Source organism: Cherax quadricarinatus, chromosome 5, assembly GCF_038502225.1.
Source record: "Cherax quadricarinatus isolate ZL_2023a chromosome 5, ASM3850222v1, whole genome shotgun sequence".
In the NCBI taxonomy this organism is placed as follows: domain Eukaryota; kingdom Metazoa; phylum Arthropoda; class Malacostraca; order Decapoda; family Parastacidae; genus Cherax; species Cherax quadricarinatus.
The window spans coordinates 53,416,748-53,430,181 of record NC_091296.1 but is presented as its reverse complement, the minus strand read 5'-3'; the positions used below and the strand labels follow the sequence as shown (position 1 = coordinate 53,430,181).

Here is a 13,434-nt window from a genome sequence, read left to right as displayed (position 1 = left end):
CGAGGCAGGGTGACCCAAAAAAAAGAAAGAAAATCCCCAAAAAGAAAATGCTTTCATCATCATTCAACACTTTCACCACACTCACACATTATCACTGCTTTTGCAGAGGTGCTCAGAATACAACAGTTTAGAAGCATATATGTATAGAGATACACAACATATCCCTCCAAACTGCCAATATCCCAAACCCCTCCTTTAAAGTGCAGGCATTGTACTTCCCATTTCCAGGACTGAAGTCCGACTATATGAAAATAACCGGTTTCCCTGAATCCCTTCACTTATTACCCTGCTCACACTCCAACAGATTGTCAGGTCCCAAGTATCATTCGTCTCCATTCACTCCTATCTAACACGCTCACGCACGCTTGCTGGAAGTCCAAGCCCCTCACCCACAAAACCTCCTTTACCCCCTCTTTCCAACCCTTTCGAGGACGACCCCTACCCCTCTTTCCTTCCCCTATAGATTTATATGCTTTCCATGTCATTCTACTTTGATCCATTCTCTCTAAATGACCAAACCACCTCAACAACCCCTCTTCTGCCCTCTGACTAATGCTTTTATTAACTCCACAACTTCTCCTAATTTCCACACTCCGAATTTTCTGCATAATATTTACACCACACATTGCCCTTAGACAGGACATCTCCACTGCCTCCAACCGTCTCCTCGCTGCTGCATTTACCACCCAAGCTTCACATCCATATAAGAGTGTTGGTACTACTATACTTTCATACATTCCCTTCTTTGCCTCCATAGATAACGTTTTTTGACTCCACATATTCCTCAACGCACCAATCACCTTTTTTCCCTCATCAATTCTATGATTAACCTCATCCTTCATAAATCCATCCGCCGACACGTCAACTCCCAAGTATCTGAAAACATTCACTTCTTCCATACTCCTCCTCCCCAATTTGATATCCAATTTTTCTTTATCTAAATCATTTGATACCCTCATCACCTTACTCTTTTCTATGTTCACTTTCAACTTTCTACCTTTACACACATTCTCAAACTCATCCACTAACCTTTGTAATTTTTCTTTAGAATCTCCCATAAGCACAGTATCATCAGCAAAAAGTAACTGTGTCAATTCCCATTTTGAATTTGATTCCCCATAATTTAATCCCACCCCTCTCCCGAACACCCTAGCATTTACTTCTTTTACAACCCCATCTATAAATATATTAAACAACCATGGTGACATTACACATCCCTGTCTAAGACCTACTTTTACCGGGAAGTATTCTCCCTCTCTTCTACACACCCTAACCTGAGCCTCACTATCCTCATAAAAGCTCTTTACAGCATTTAGTAACTTACCACCTATTCCATATACTTGCAACATCTGCCACATTGCTCCTCTATCCACTCTATCATATGCCTTTTCTAAATCCATAAATGCAATAAAAACTTCCCTACCTTTATCTAAATACTGTTCACATATATGTTTCAATGTAAACACTTGATCTACACATCCCCTACCCACTCTGAAGCCTCCTTGCTCGTCCGCAATTCTACATTCTGTCTTACCTCTAATTCTTTCAATTATAACCCTACCGTATACTTTTCCTGGTATACTCAGTAAACTTATTCCTCTATAATTTTTACAATCTCTTTTGTCCCCTTTCCCTTTATATAAAGGGACTATACATGCTCTCCGCCAATCCCTAGGTACCTTCCCCTCTTTCATACATTTATTAAACAAAAGTACCAACCACTCCAACACTATATCCCCCCCTGCTTTTAACATTTCTGTCATGATGCCATCAGTTCCAGCTGCTTTACCCCCTTTCATTCTACGTAATGCCTCACGTACCTCCACCACACTTACATTCTGCTCTTCTTCACTAGAATGTAAGTGTGGTGGAGGTACGTGAGGCATTACGTAGAATGAAAGGGGGTAAAGCAGCTGGAACTGATGGGATCATGACAGAAATGTTAAAAGCAGGGGGGGATATAGTGTTGGAGTGGTTGGTACTTTTGTTTAATAAATGTATGAAAGAGGGGAAGGTACCTAGGGATCGGCGGAGAGCATGTATATATATATATATATATATATATATATATATATATATATATATATATATATATATATATATATATATATATATATATATATATATATATATATATATATATATATATATATATATATATATATATATATATATATATATATATATATATTATATATATATATATATATATATTTATATATATATATATATATATATATATATATATATATATATATATATATATATATATATATATATATATATATATATATATATATATATATATATATATATATATATATATATATATATATATATATATATATATATATATATATATATATATATATATATATATATACATACAATAAGATCACAGTAAACAGGTGATTTCAGAATATGCAAAACAACCACTCTGAAAGAATAGAGAAATTCCAAGCGCTTTCGTGACTACTCACATTATCATTAATTATTATTATTATTATTATTAATAATAATATTATTATTATTAATGTGAGTAGTCACGAAAGCGCTTGGAATTTCTCTATTCTTTCAGAGTGGTTGTTTTGCATATATATATATATATATATATTTATATATATAGTATAAATTACTAAATTTAAAAGAGAAACTTTCGTTTTTCTTTTTGGGCCACCCTGCCTTGGTGGGATGTGGCCGATGTGTTGAATGAAAGAAAATATAGTATATCAAGGTAGTAGGTTGGTAGACAGCAACCGCCCAGGGAGGTACTACCGTCTTGCCATGTGAGTGTAAAATGGAAACCTGTAATTGTTTTACATGATGGTAGGATTGCTGGTGTCTTTTGTCTGTCTCATAAATATGCAAGATTACAGGTAAGTCTTGCTACTTCTACTTACACTTAGGTCACACTACACATACGTGTACAAGCATATATATACACATTCCTCTGGGTTTTCTTCTATTTCCTTTCTAATTCTTGTTCTTGTTTATTTCCTCTTATCTCTATGGGGAAGTGGAACAGAATTCTTCCTCTGTAAGCCATGCGTGTCGTAAGAGGCGACTAAAATGCCGGGAGCAAGGGGCTAGTAACCCCTTCTCCTGTATATATTACTAAATTTAAAAGGAGAAACTTCAGTTTTTTCTTTTGGGCCACCCCACCTCAGTGGGATACGGCTGGTAGGTTGAAAGAAGAAGTATATATATCTTCTTCTTTCAACAAACCGGGCATATCCCACCAAGATGGGGTGGCCCAAAACGGAGAAACGAAAATTTCTCCTTTTACATTTAGTAATATATACAGGAGAAGGGGTTACTAGCCCCTTGCTCCTGGCATTTTAGTTGCCTCTTGCAACACGCATGACTTACGGAGGAAGAATTCTGTTTCACTTCCCTATGGAAATAAGAGGAAATAAACAAGAACAAGAACTAGAAAGAAAAAAGAAGAAAACCCAGAGGGGTTTGTATATATATGCTTGTGGATGAATGGTTCAGAGAACCGACATGTTGATAAATTAGACACATGTGCAACTCTTGGGTATCTTTATTGAGGAAACGTTTTGCCACACAGTGGCTTCATCAGTCCATACAAAGGAGAATCTTGAAGAACAGGAGGAGAATGAGGTAATCAGTCCCTCAACCTTGAGTCGATGTGGTCAGTCCATCAATCAGTCCATCAAGGTTGATGGACTGACCACATCGACTCAAGGTTGAGGGACTGATTACCTCATTCTCTTCCTGTTCTTCAAGATTCTCCTTTGTATCGACTGATGAAGCCACTGTGTGGTGAAACGTTTCCTCAATAAAGATACCCAAGAGTTGCACATGTGTCTAATTTATCATATATATGCTTGTACATGTATGTGCAGTGTAACCTAAGTGTAAGTAGAAGTAGCAAGACATACCTGAAATCTTGCATGTTTATGAAACAGAAAAAAGGACACCAACAATCCTACCATCATGTAAAACAATTACAGGCTTTCGTTTTACACTCACTTGGCAGGACGGTAGTACCTCCCTGGGTGGTTGCTGTCTACCAACCTACTACCTTTATATATACGTATATATATATACCTATATATATACATGTATATATGTATACCTATATATATACATGTATATATATATACCTATATATATACATGTATATATATATATACACACACACACACACACACACACACACACACACACACACACACACACACACACACACACACACACACACACACACACACACACACACACACACAGTAGGACCCCCGTATCCGTGCTGGATATGTTCCAAGGACCTGCCATGGATACCGAAACCGTGGATAGTAGCAAATACTGTATGTAAGTTTTCTACATACCTATTATAAAGTTTAATTGACAAATTATGCATAATAAGTGGAGAATTATCACTTATTTTACTTATGGGAAGCACATTATGGCTTCTCTTAGGCACTGAAGAGCTACCAGCTTTTCTACTTTTGTGCTTTGGGGGCCATTATTATGCAAAATTAAGAGGTATTTTTGGGCCACAGTAAACCATGGATAACTGAAACCGCAGATACCGAATTAGTGGATATGGGGGCTCTACTGTATACAGACACTCCTTACTTAATGACAGAGTTCCATTCCAAAGACCACTTCGGTAAACGAATTCGTTGCTAAGCAAGGAACTACCTCTTACCAATGCTTCAAGCATTTATAACAACCATTTAAAACATTTTTTTCTGAATAAAGAAAAGATTAAAATAAACTCCAACTTGATAACTTTGTTTTAGTTTCCATAACTCTTACATCTTTCTTTCTTTCAACACACCAGCCGTATCCCACCGAGGCGGGGTGGCCCAAAAGGAAAAACAAAAGTTTCTCCTTTTACATTTAGTAATATATACAGCAGAAGGGGTTACTAGCCCCTTGCTCCCGGCATTTTAGTCGCCTCTTACAACACGCATGGCTTACGGAGGAAGAATTTTGTTCCACTTCCCCATGGAGATAAGAAGAAATAAACAAGAACAAGAACCAGAAACAAAATAGAAGAAAACCCAGAGGGGTGTGTATATATATGCTTGTACATGTATGTGTAGTGTTACCTAAGTGTAAGTAGAAGTAGCAAGACATACCTGAAATCTTGCATGTTCATGAGACAGAAAAATGGACACCAGCAATCCTACCATCATGTAGAACAATTACAGGCTTTCGTTTTACACTCACTTGGCAGGACGGTAGTACCTCCCTGGGAGGTTGCTGTCTACCAACCTACTACCTAGGATAACTCTTACATATTACAGAAAATTGTAATTACTGTACAGTGAATGACCTGATAAAGGGAAGGAAAGTGTTGTTAAATATCTCTTAGTACAGCATCTCTTTGGAATGAATTGAAGGCATTAGCAAAGTCCAATTAATTTAAATTAGTTAAATATACATCAATGATAATAATATAATTAATTCAACAGTGATGGTGGGTGAGGAAGACAGGCGACCCTGCGTCCATAAGAATCTTGACTGATACATTGTCTACTACTGCTACTGCCGCTAGTGCTACTGCTGGTGCTGCTGCTATTGTTACCGCTACTGCCACTGTTACTGCTGCAAGATGATGTTCCAGTGATAGATGAGTATCTCACCGAGATATAACATTGAAGTTTAACATACGACAGAGCTTGAAGTCAGTGAATGTCATTGTGTATATTGCTATGAAATATTCGACATTCCTTTTCAGGATTAACATCATTGAAATCTTGATGTCACATAAAAGACTGACATAACTGAAAATTTATCATTGCTATTAATGCCTCACATCAGTTTAAGATTATCTGCCCAATGGGCAGAGAGCCTTCTCTGCTAATATCAACTTGTTAAAATTAAAGTCTGACTCAAGACCAACAGTTGATATCAAAATAGAGAATGAAACAATTTGCATTTTCCTAAGAATTCTGATTTTGTAACTGCAGTCAGCATATTCTGTGGAAGGTAGACTGTGGAGAACTGATGGAGAGTGCATTGGAAACCTTGTGAGGTCCATGGTGGTGAGCTGTGGTGGGAGTTGAAAAACAGCTCTACCAATTGAGGGTTGAGTTGGAGACGTGTTTGTAGTGTTGGTGAGTGGTGAGGGAGTGAGGCATCACCAGCACTCACCATGTGGGGCACCAAGGCAACAGCTGACCGCCTCAACCTGGGCACCAAGGATGAACTGGTAAGCTCCCCATAAAATATTCATAGTTTTATCTTCCTAAAAAATAGCTAGTACATGTACAGTATATCTTATTTCTTTTACATTGACATCAAATCCAATTAAATTTAAATACAGTGGTACCCCAAGTTTTGAACTGCTCCCAACTTGACCAATTATGTAAGTGTATTATTGTAAGTGCTTTTGTAAGTGTATTTTTGGGGGTCTGAAATGGACTAATCTAATTTACATTATTGCTTATGGGAGCAAATTCGTTCGGTAATGGCACTTGAACAGACTTCTGTAACAAAGAGAGCTCGAAACTCGGGGTACCACTGTATTTAAGTTATTTGGACACAAACAGATGTACTTCTTAATATGTGTACTTACCTATATGTCATTGCTGGGGTCGAGTTATAGCTCCTGGCCTCGACCTCTGAATACAGAGGTTCACTGCATATTTAAAATTGTCAACCAGTTTCTTCCCAGATCTACTAGGATTATGTATGCTTCATGTTTCTCACTGGTGTATGGAGCCTACTTCATACCTGGAAGAGTGACATGGTATGATAATGTATAAACACTAAGTTATTTGGTCATTGTTGTCAGAGATTGTTCATTATCAGTCAGCCAGTCATGTTTCAAACATCTCATGTTATGCCATCTTATCAACTTTTATTTGAATACCAAACTGTCTACTGATCTGAGTGATAGTTGTCCAGAGTAATTTATAAAAGAAACCCTGATGCTTGTGAAGGGCTCTTGATCCAAGGAACTAAATTATTATTATTATTATTATTATTATTGTTGTTGGTGTTATATTTAGGGGGAGTGTTAAACCCACAGTGATCATACAGTAGCTGGAGAAAGGGAGGTAGTCAGGTTCAGTTCAGAGAAAGAGAGAAAAAAATACAATTCCTTGGATCAAGAGCCCCTCACCAGCACCAAGGAACCTCCCTTGAAATATCCAAGTAACTTAAGTAACCAATTCCTAGCTAAGGTCAAACATGAGTGTCTCTCAGTCCCAAGACTCTCTAGGACCCTTGAGGATTTAGCACTTCCTTATTAACATAATGCATAATAATAATAATGTTTTTGTTGTGTTTAAAGCAGTATGTGGGGTGAATATTATATAGGGAAATAGGAGGTTTAAAATTAGATGACGTTACCAGAAGTTACTTCAGATAATTTGGATATTTAGAGAGAATAGTGCAAATTAGGAGACCTAAGTGGATATATAAAACTGAGGTGGAGGGAAGGCAGGGTAGGAGTTGGCCTAGGAAAGGTTGGAGGGAGGGAGTAAAGGACGTTTCGTGTGCCAGGGGCTTGGACTTCCGGCAAGCAGGCATGAGCGTATTAGATAGGAGCGAGTGGAGACAAATAGTATTTATGACTTGAAGATTTGTTGGAGTATGAGCAAGGTAAATTTATGAGAGGATTCAGGGAAACTGGTTAGCCAGACTTGAGTTCTGGAGGTGGTAAGTACAGTGCCTGCACTCTGAAGGAGAGGCAGGGATGTTGAAGTGCAGAGAGTCATCAGAACTGAAACACAATCATGCTTCTAGCAAGAGAATAATTGAATGAATAACGGTGAATACGCTTCCTCTTTTCTGGGTCACCCTACCTTGGTGGGAGACAGCCATTGTTACCAGTGATGATATAATAATCATAAACTTGTAAATAATTCATTACCAGTATCCCTCTCCAGGTATATTCCAGGTATACTATAATTTGCTGAACTATGAAAACTTTGGGGCCCAGCTCCTGGACCTTTTACGTACCCCTGTAATTTTCTGATCACCTCCCACAGGATGGGTATGGCCTGTGTAATAAAGTCATTAACCTAACTAAATAAAACTAACTCACGTGCCCTCAGGAAGTAACAGGATACAGACGGGACCCGGTGAAGCTGGCATTGACGGTGGTAGCAACAGTGGCTACTGGCGGCCTCCTGCTCATTCTTATCACCTGGCGACCCTCCATCAAGCTCGCTCTCACCCACCGTCGCTGCTCGCTCTTAGAAGCTAACAAGCTGCTCCTCAAGGTTTGTCACCACTAGTAACACTTGTATGTACTACATAATATTAATACGATCATGGAGACGATCTCAACATACAGCATCTGTGGAATGGTAGGTAATCAGGTTTGATCCGAGGAAAAGAAGGGTCGTTCCATTACTGTATACATGTATTAAGCCATGTAGCATTAAAGAGTTTATAAAAGATATTTGAGAGAGAGAGAGAGAGAGAGAAAGGACAGCAAGCAGTAACTTTACTGTGACTGTAACCTTCTCCAGAACATCATCTGAGATAATTTATTCCTAGGATGACTCGAGTCTGGAACTTGTTCGTACAGCATAATGATATTAACGAAATACAGTCAGTTGATCAAATGAAATTGCTGGCCCACAGATGGCTCCCACTTTATCTTGTTCCCTACTTGTATGTTTCATAACAATAAAAAGGCTTTTAAATGAGTTGATGTAGGTAACAGCTCTTAGCTTGTAAATAAAGTTAGGAATCCTTAATCTAAACTTGTAAAAACCCTGTGTATAGAGAGAGAGAGAGAGAGAGAGAGAGAGAGAGAGAGCACCAGAACCATAAAGAGGAACCTAACTCCTTGTAACCCTTGTGACTTTTGTCCCATACCTCGATTGCTAGTGTACTCGCCTCACACATTAAGATCTGTGGTTCGATGCCCAGTATGGGTGGAAAAATTAGGATGTGTTTTCTTAAGACACCTGCTGCCCCTGTTCATCTATCAGTAAAATAGGTACCTGGGTGTTTGCCGACTGTGTGGGTTGCATCCTGGGAGCAAAACTGACCTAATTTGCCTGAAAAGGCCTGCATAACAAGGGGCTTTCTATATAGTAATATGTCACTGATGTCAGCTAGGTCTGCATACCTTGTACATGAACTTGTAGAAATAAAGAGTATTATATTATTATTATTATTATTATTATTATTATTATTATTATTATTATTATTATTACTATTATTATTATTATTATTATTATTATTATTATTATTATTATTCCATATAGGACACATACCATCAGCTTTGGGAGGAGGAGGTGGTGAGAGAGGAAGCAAGATGTGATACAGAGGCTGGTGTTGACACCCTAGGTAGCATCTACTTTACCAACAAGAAGATCAAATATATCTGGGATGATGCCACCTGTACCTTCGTCAGGCTGCGGTAAGTTCCACACAAAAGTACATGGCCAGAAAATCTTACAATATACGTATATATTTTTATACTGCAACGGAATGCATTTAATTTTGGAATGCAAATAAAGACTTTGTAATGTCTAAGTCTTTTATGGTTTTCAATTTGACATAACCTTAGTGAGGATGTCACAACCTATTAGAGGGAAAATATGAAGTGAAAAAGTCTGAGTATGATTTTAAGTATTATATGTGATGTGAAAGAGGACTATATATAAAGAGATCTTGTCACTTAGTTTAATATCTTCATTATGTGGGCAGTAGTCAAAGGCTGACAGAGGTACATGATGGGTCCAGGGACTGGGCCCCAAAGTTTTGAGAGCTAAACAAGTTACAGTGGTAATGAACTGCTTACATGTTTATATCTGATTACAGTCATAATGAATTATTGTCAGTAATGGGACTTTCACAGACCCTTTGACAATGGGGCAACATTCAACACCTTCCAACAAGCAAGTGGAGGCCTGGGTCAGGCCACAGCTCAGCGTCGACAGTCACTCTTCGGCGAGAACTTCATGAGGATAGAAATTCTCTCCATATGGCAGTTACTTGTCCAGCAGGCCAGTTACTTTTCCTTTTTTTATAATTACTTTTGGTAAAGGGTTCTTAACAAAATTAGGTACATAACTTTTACGAAGTTACCCTTGTTCTATAAAACATTGAAAGAACGAAAGTTAGTTTCCTGTCATATAATATCCCAACAAGGAAACATTGCTGGCTTTTGTTCCAACAGTTTAGCTGTCATATAGAGTAGGGCAGCAGGACATTAGTAATGTGTTTCATTTTGTTATACGTTATAAGAAAGTTTTGCTCCTTTCCTCAAAAATTATTTGCTTTTTGGCAAAGTTTCAAACCAGTTTCCAGTCACAGTAGTAATGTTTAAATCAATGGTTCCCCAATCACAAGACTGCAGTATACACCTATATAACTCACAAAGTATCACCTGTATCTTGTTTCCATTTATGTATCGCAGTTTGAGTGACACAGATGTATCACCAGCATAAATGACGGGGATTTAAAAAAGCAGTCAAGGGAATGATAAAAGCTTTACAGTTTACTCAGCGTTGTGTGTACATAGTAATTACCAGTGGCTGTAGATGTCACATTACCATGTCATTGTAAGTACTACATTAACAATTTCCCTACATTTTGGAGGGACAGGGGAAGGGGAGATTTTAGACGGCATTACAGCCCATCCTGATCCATAATAAAGCCGTCATTGGTTATAACTATGACCATAATTTTTAAAGGGGTGGACCCAAAAGTTCCAGCGGTGGGTCGTCACATGACTAAGACCCGCATCAGGAGACACTTTTCATGTTTCCTGACGAACCTTACATAACCTGCTAGCAATGTCATGACTTGTTCATGGTTCATAACGAAGCCACCACTGCAAGCTATGTCATGACTTATGTCTTTGATGAGTTTCGAGAATCTTACTACTCTCGGAGTACAGCCATGGACCAGGCTCGTTTGGTGCTAGCCTGGTCACCCAGGCTGTTGCTGTTGGAGACCCGCTGCCCCACATATCCATCACAGTGTGATTGATTTGGCACCTGGTAAAGGTATTTGTCCAGTTTTCTCTTGAAGACTTCCACACTTTTTCCAGCAGTGTTTAAGATATCTTCTGGTAAGATGTTGAAAAGTCTGGGGCCACGAATGTTGATACAGTGTTCCCTTACTGTGTTCACCGCACCCCTGCTTTTCACTGGGTTTATTTTGCACTTTCTCTCATGTCTCTCGCTCCAATATGTTGTTATGACAGTATACAGATTTGGGACCAGGCCCTCAAGTACTTTCCAGGTATATATTATCATGTACAGTGGACCCTCGACCAACGCTGGCATCGTCTAATGATAAAATCGCCTAACGATGCATTTCTGCATAAAAATATTGGCTCGTCCAATGGTGAAAAACTCGGGTAAAGACATTCGTCTCGAATGCGTCTGCCTCTCCATCCAGCCTGAGCTCCTCAGCTGCCCTGCCTTCAGCTAGTGTGCCATTGTTTACAAGCCAGGGCAGATGGTTTCACACATATATGTGATATAATTTGTATTATTCCATTGTTTTTAGTGCTTGTAACTGCTAAATAAGCCACCATGGACCCAAAGAAAGCTTCTAGTGCCAACCCTGTGGTAAAAAAGGTGAGAAATACTATAGAAATACTATCGTACCACGGTCAGCTGTTGCTGCACCACAATCAGCTGCTGCTGTACCACAGTCAGCTGCTGCTGTACCATGGTCAGCTGCTGCTGCACCATGGTCAGCTGCTGCTGTTGCTGCACCACCGTCAGCTGCTGCTGTTGCTGCACCACCATCAGCTGCTGCTGTACCACCATCAGCTGCTGCTGTACCACAGTCAGCTGCTGCTGTACCACGGTCAGCTGCTGCTGTTGCTGCACCACCATCAGCTGCTGCTGTACCACCATCAGCTGCTGCTGTACCACTGTCAGCTGCTGCTGTACCACCATCAGCTGCTGCTGCACCACCATCAGCTGCTGCTGTTGCTGCACCACCATCAGCTGCTGCTGTTGCTGCACCACCATCAGCTGCTGCTGTTGCTGCACCACCATCAGCTGCTGCTGTTGCTGCACCACCATCAGCTGCTGCTGTTGCTGCACCACCATCAGCTGCTGCTGTTGCTGCACCACCATCAGCTGCTGCTGTTGCTGCACCACCATCAGCTGCTGCTGTTGCTGCACCACCATCAGCTGCTGCTGTACCACGGTCAGCTGCTGCTGTTGCTGCACCACCGTCAGCTGCTGCTGCACCACCGTCAGCTGTACTACTTGAAGGTATGGAGAGAGTGTTGTTGGTCTGGCTTTATGAGAAACATTACCGAGAAACAATTAACCCCAGAGGGTTAGCCACCCAGGATAACCCAAGAAAGTCAGTGCGTCTTCGGGAACTGTCCAACTTATTTCCATTGGGGTCCTTAACCCTTTGAGGGTTTTCGTCGTACTAGTACGTCTTACGCGTAGGGGTTTTTGACGTACTAGTATGCATAAATTCTAGCGGCCTCAAATCTCGCGCGAAAAGGCTGGTAGGCCTAGGTGTGAGAGAATGGGTCTGCGTGGTCAGTGTGCGCGGTAGAAAAAAAATCTGGTACCCAGTGGTGCATTGTGGGAATGCCCTCTTAGTAAACAATGTCCACCATGCCTCGCGGTAAGAAGCTCCTCACCCCTCGGCGAATTGGGACACTTTTGTTCCCCAGTGACAGTTCTAATAGTGATGGAAGTGCCAGTAAAGATGAGTTTCGTGGTTTTAGTGAGGTTTTGACCGAAACTAATGACCATAATATCGGTAATAGTGAAGAAAACCCAGACGACCCTCAGCCTTCCACCTCTGGTGCTGGGCCCTCGTGTTCACGTTCAGTTGTTCCAGAACCCAAGAGGAAACTTCTATTTTCCCAAATCCCAGACTCAGATGAGAGCATGGGTGATGATAGTGAGAGTGAATATGAACTACAAGCTCTTCAAACTAGTTCCAGTAGTGATAGTGAAATGCAATATTCCCCAGTGAAGCGTCAGTATATACGACGATATATGCGCTCTGGAAGTGTGCCATATGTTATACCAAGGGGAAGGAGTGTATCTCGGAGTACATCCCGTGGCTGTACAACAGGAACAGACAGTGAAAATGACGAAGATACTGTTGCAATTGGGATGGAAAATGTGCGTGGTGGTAGTGGTGCAGGTGGTGAGGCACCAGCAGTGGGCCATGCTGCCACCCACGCTGCCACCCACGCCGCTGCCTCAGCTGATCTAGAACAAAGGCCACCATCCCCCACTCCCCCACCACACCAGCCTCCACAACCACAACCTCCACAACCACAACCTCCACAACCACAACCACCTGTCATTGTCCAGTACCCACCAGCAGACCACACCTGGGATTGGCAGGAAGCTGTCAATTTTGTTCCAAATCCCCACCAGTTTGATGGCAGCCAAAGTGGAATACGGCCATCTTGTGCACTTGGGAACAATGCCACTGAACTGGAATGTTTCGAGTTATTCTTTGACGAACCACTGATGAAAAGTATTG

At 40.3% G+C, this 13,434-nt stretch overlaps 1 protein-coding gene across 2 annotated transcripts in view; it reads left to right on the top strand.

Annotated features, from left to right (window-relative positions):
• Positions 1–13,434, top strand: part of LOC128685119 (polyamine-transporting ATPase 13A2) — a 212,362-nt gene that overhangs the window by 35,536 nt on the left and 163,392 nt on the right. For both annotated transcript variants that reach the window (XM_070102010.1, XM_070102005.1), the window contains exons 2-5: positions 5,448–6,187; positions 8,040–8,207; positions 9,207–9,361; positions 9,803–9,950. In XM_070102010.1, coding sequence (XP_069958111.1) covers positions 6,131–6,187; positions 8,040–8,207; positions 9,207–9,361; positions 9,803–9,950 — 528 coding nt within the window. In that variant the 5' untranslated portion in view covers positions 5,448–6,130. The remainder of the gene's footprint in view (positions 1–5,447; positions 6,188–8,039; positions 8,208–9,206; positions 9,362–9,802; positions 9,951–13,434) is intronic.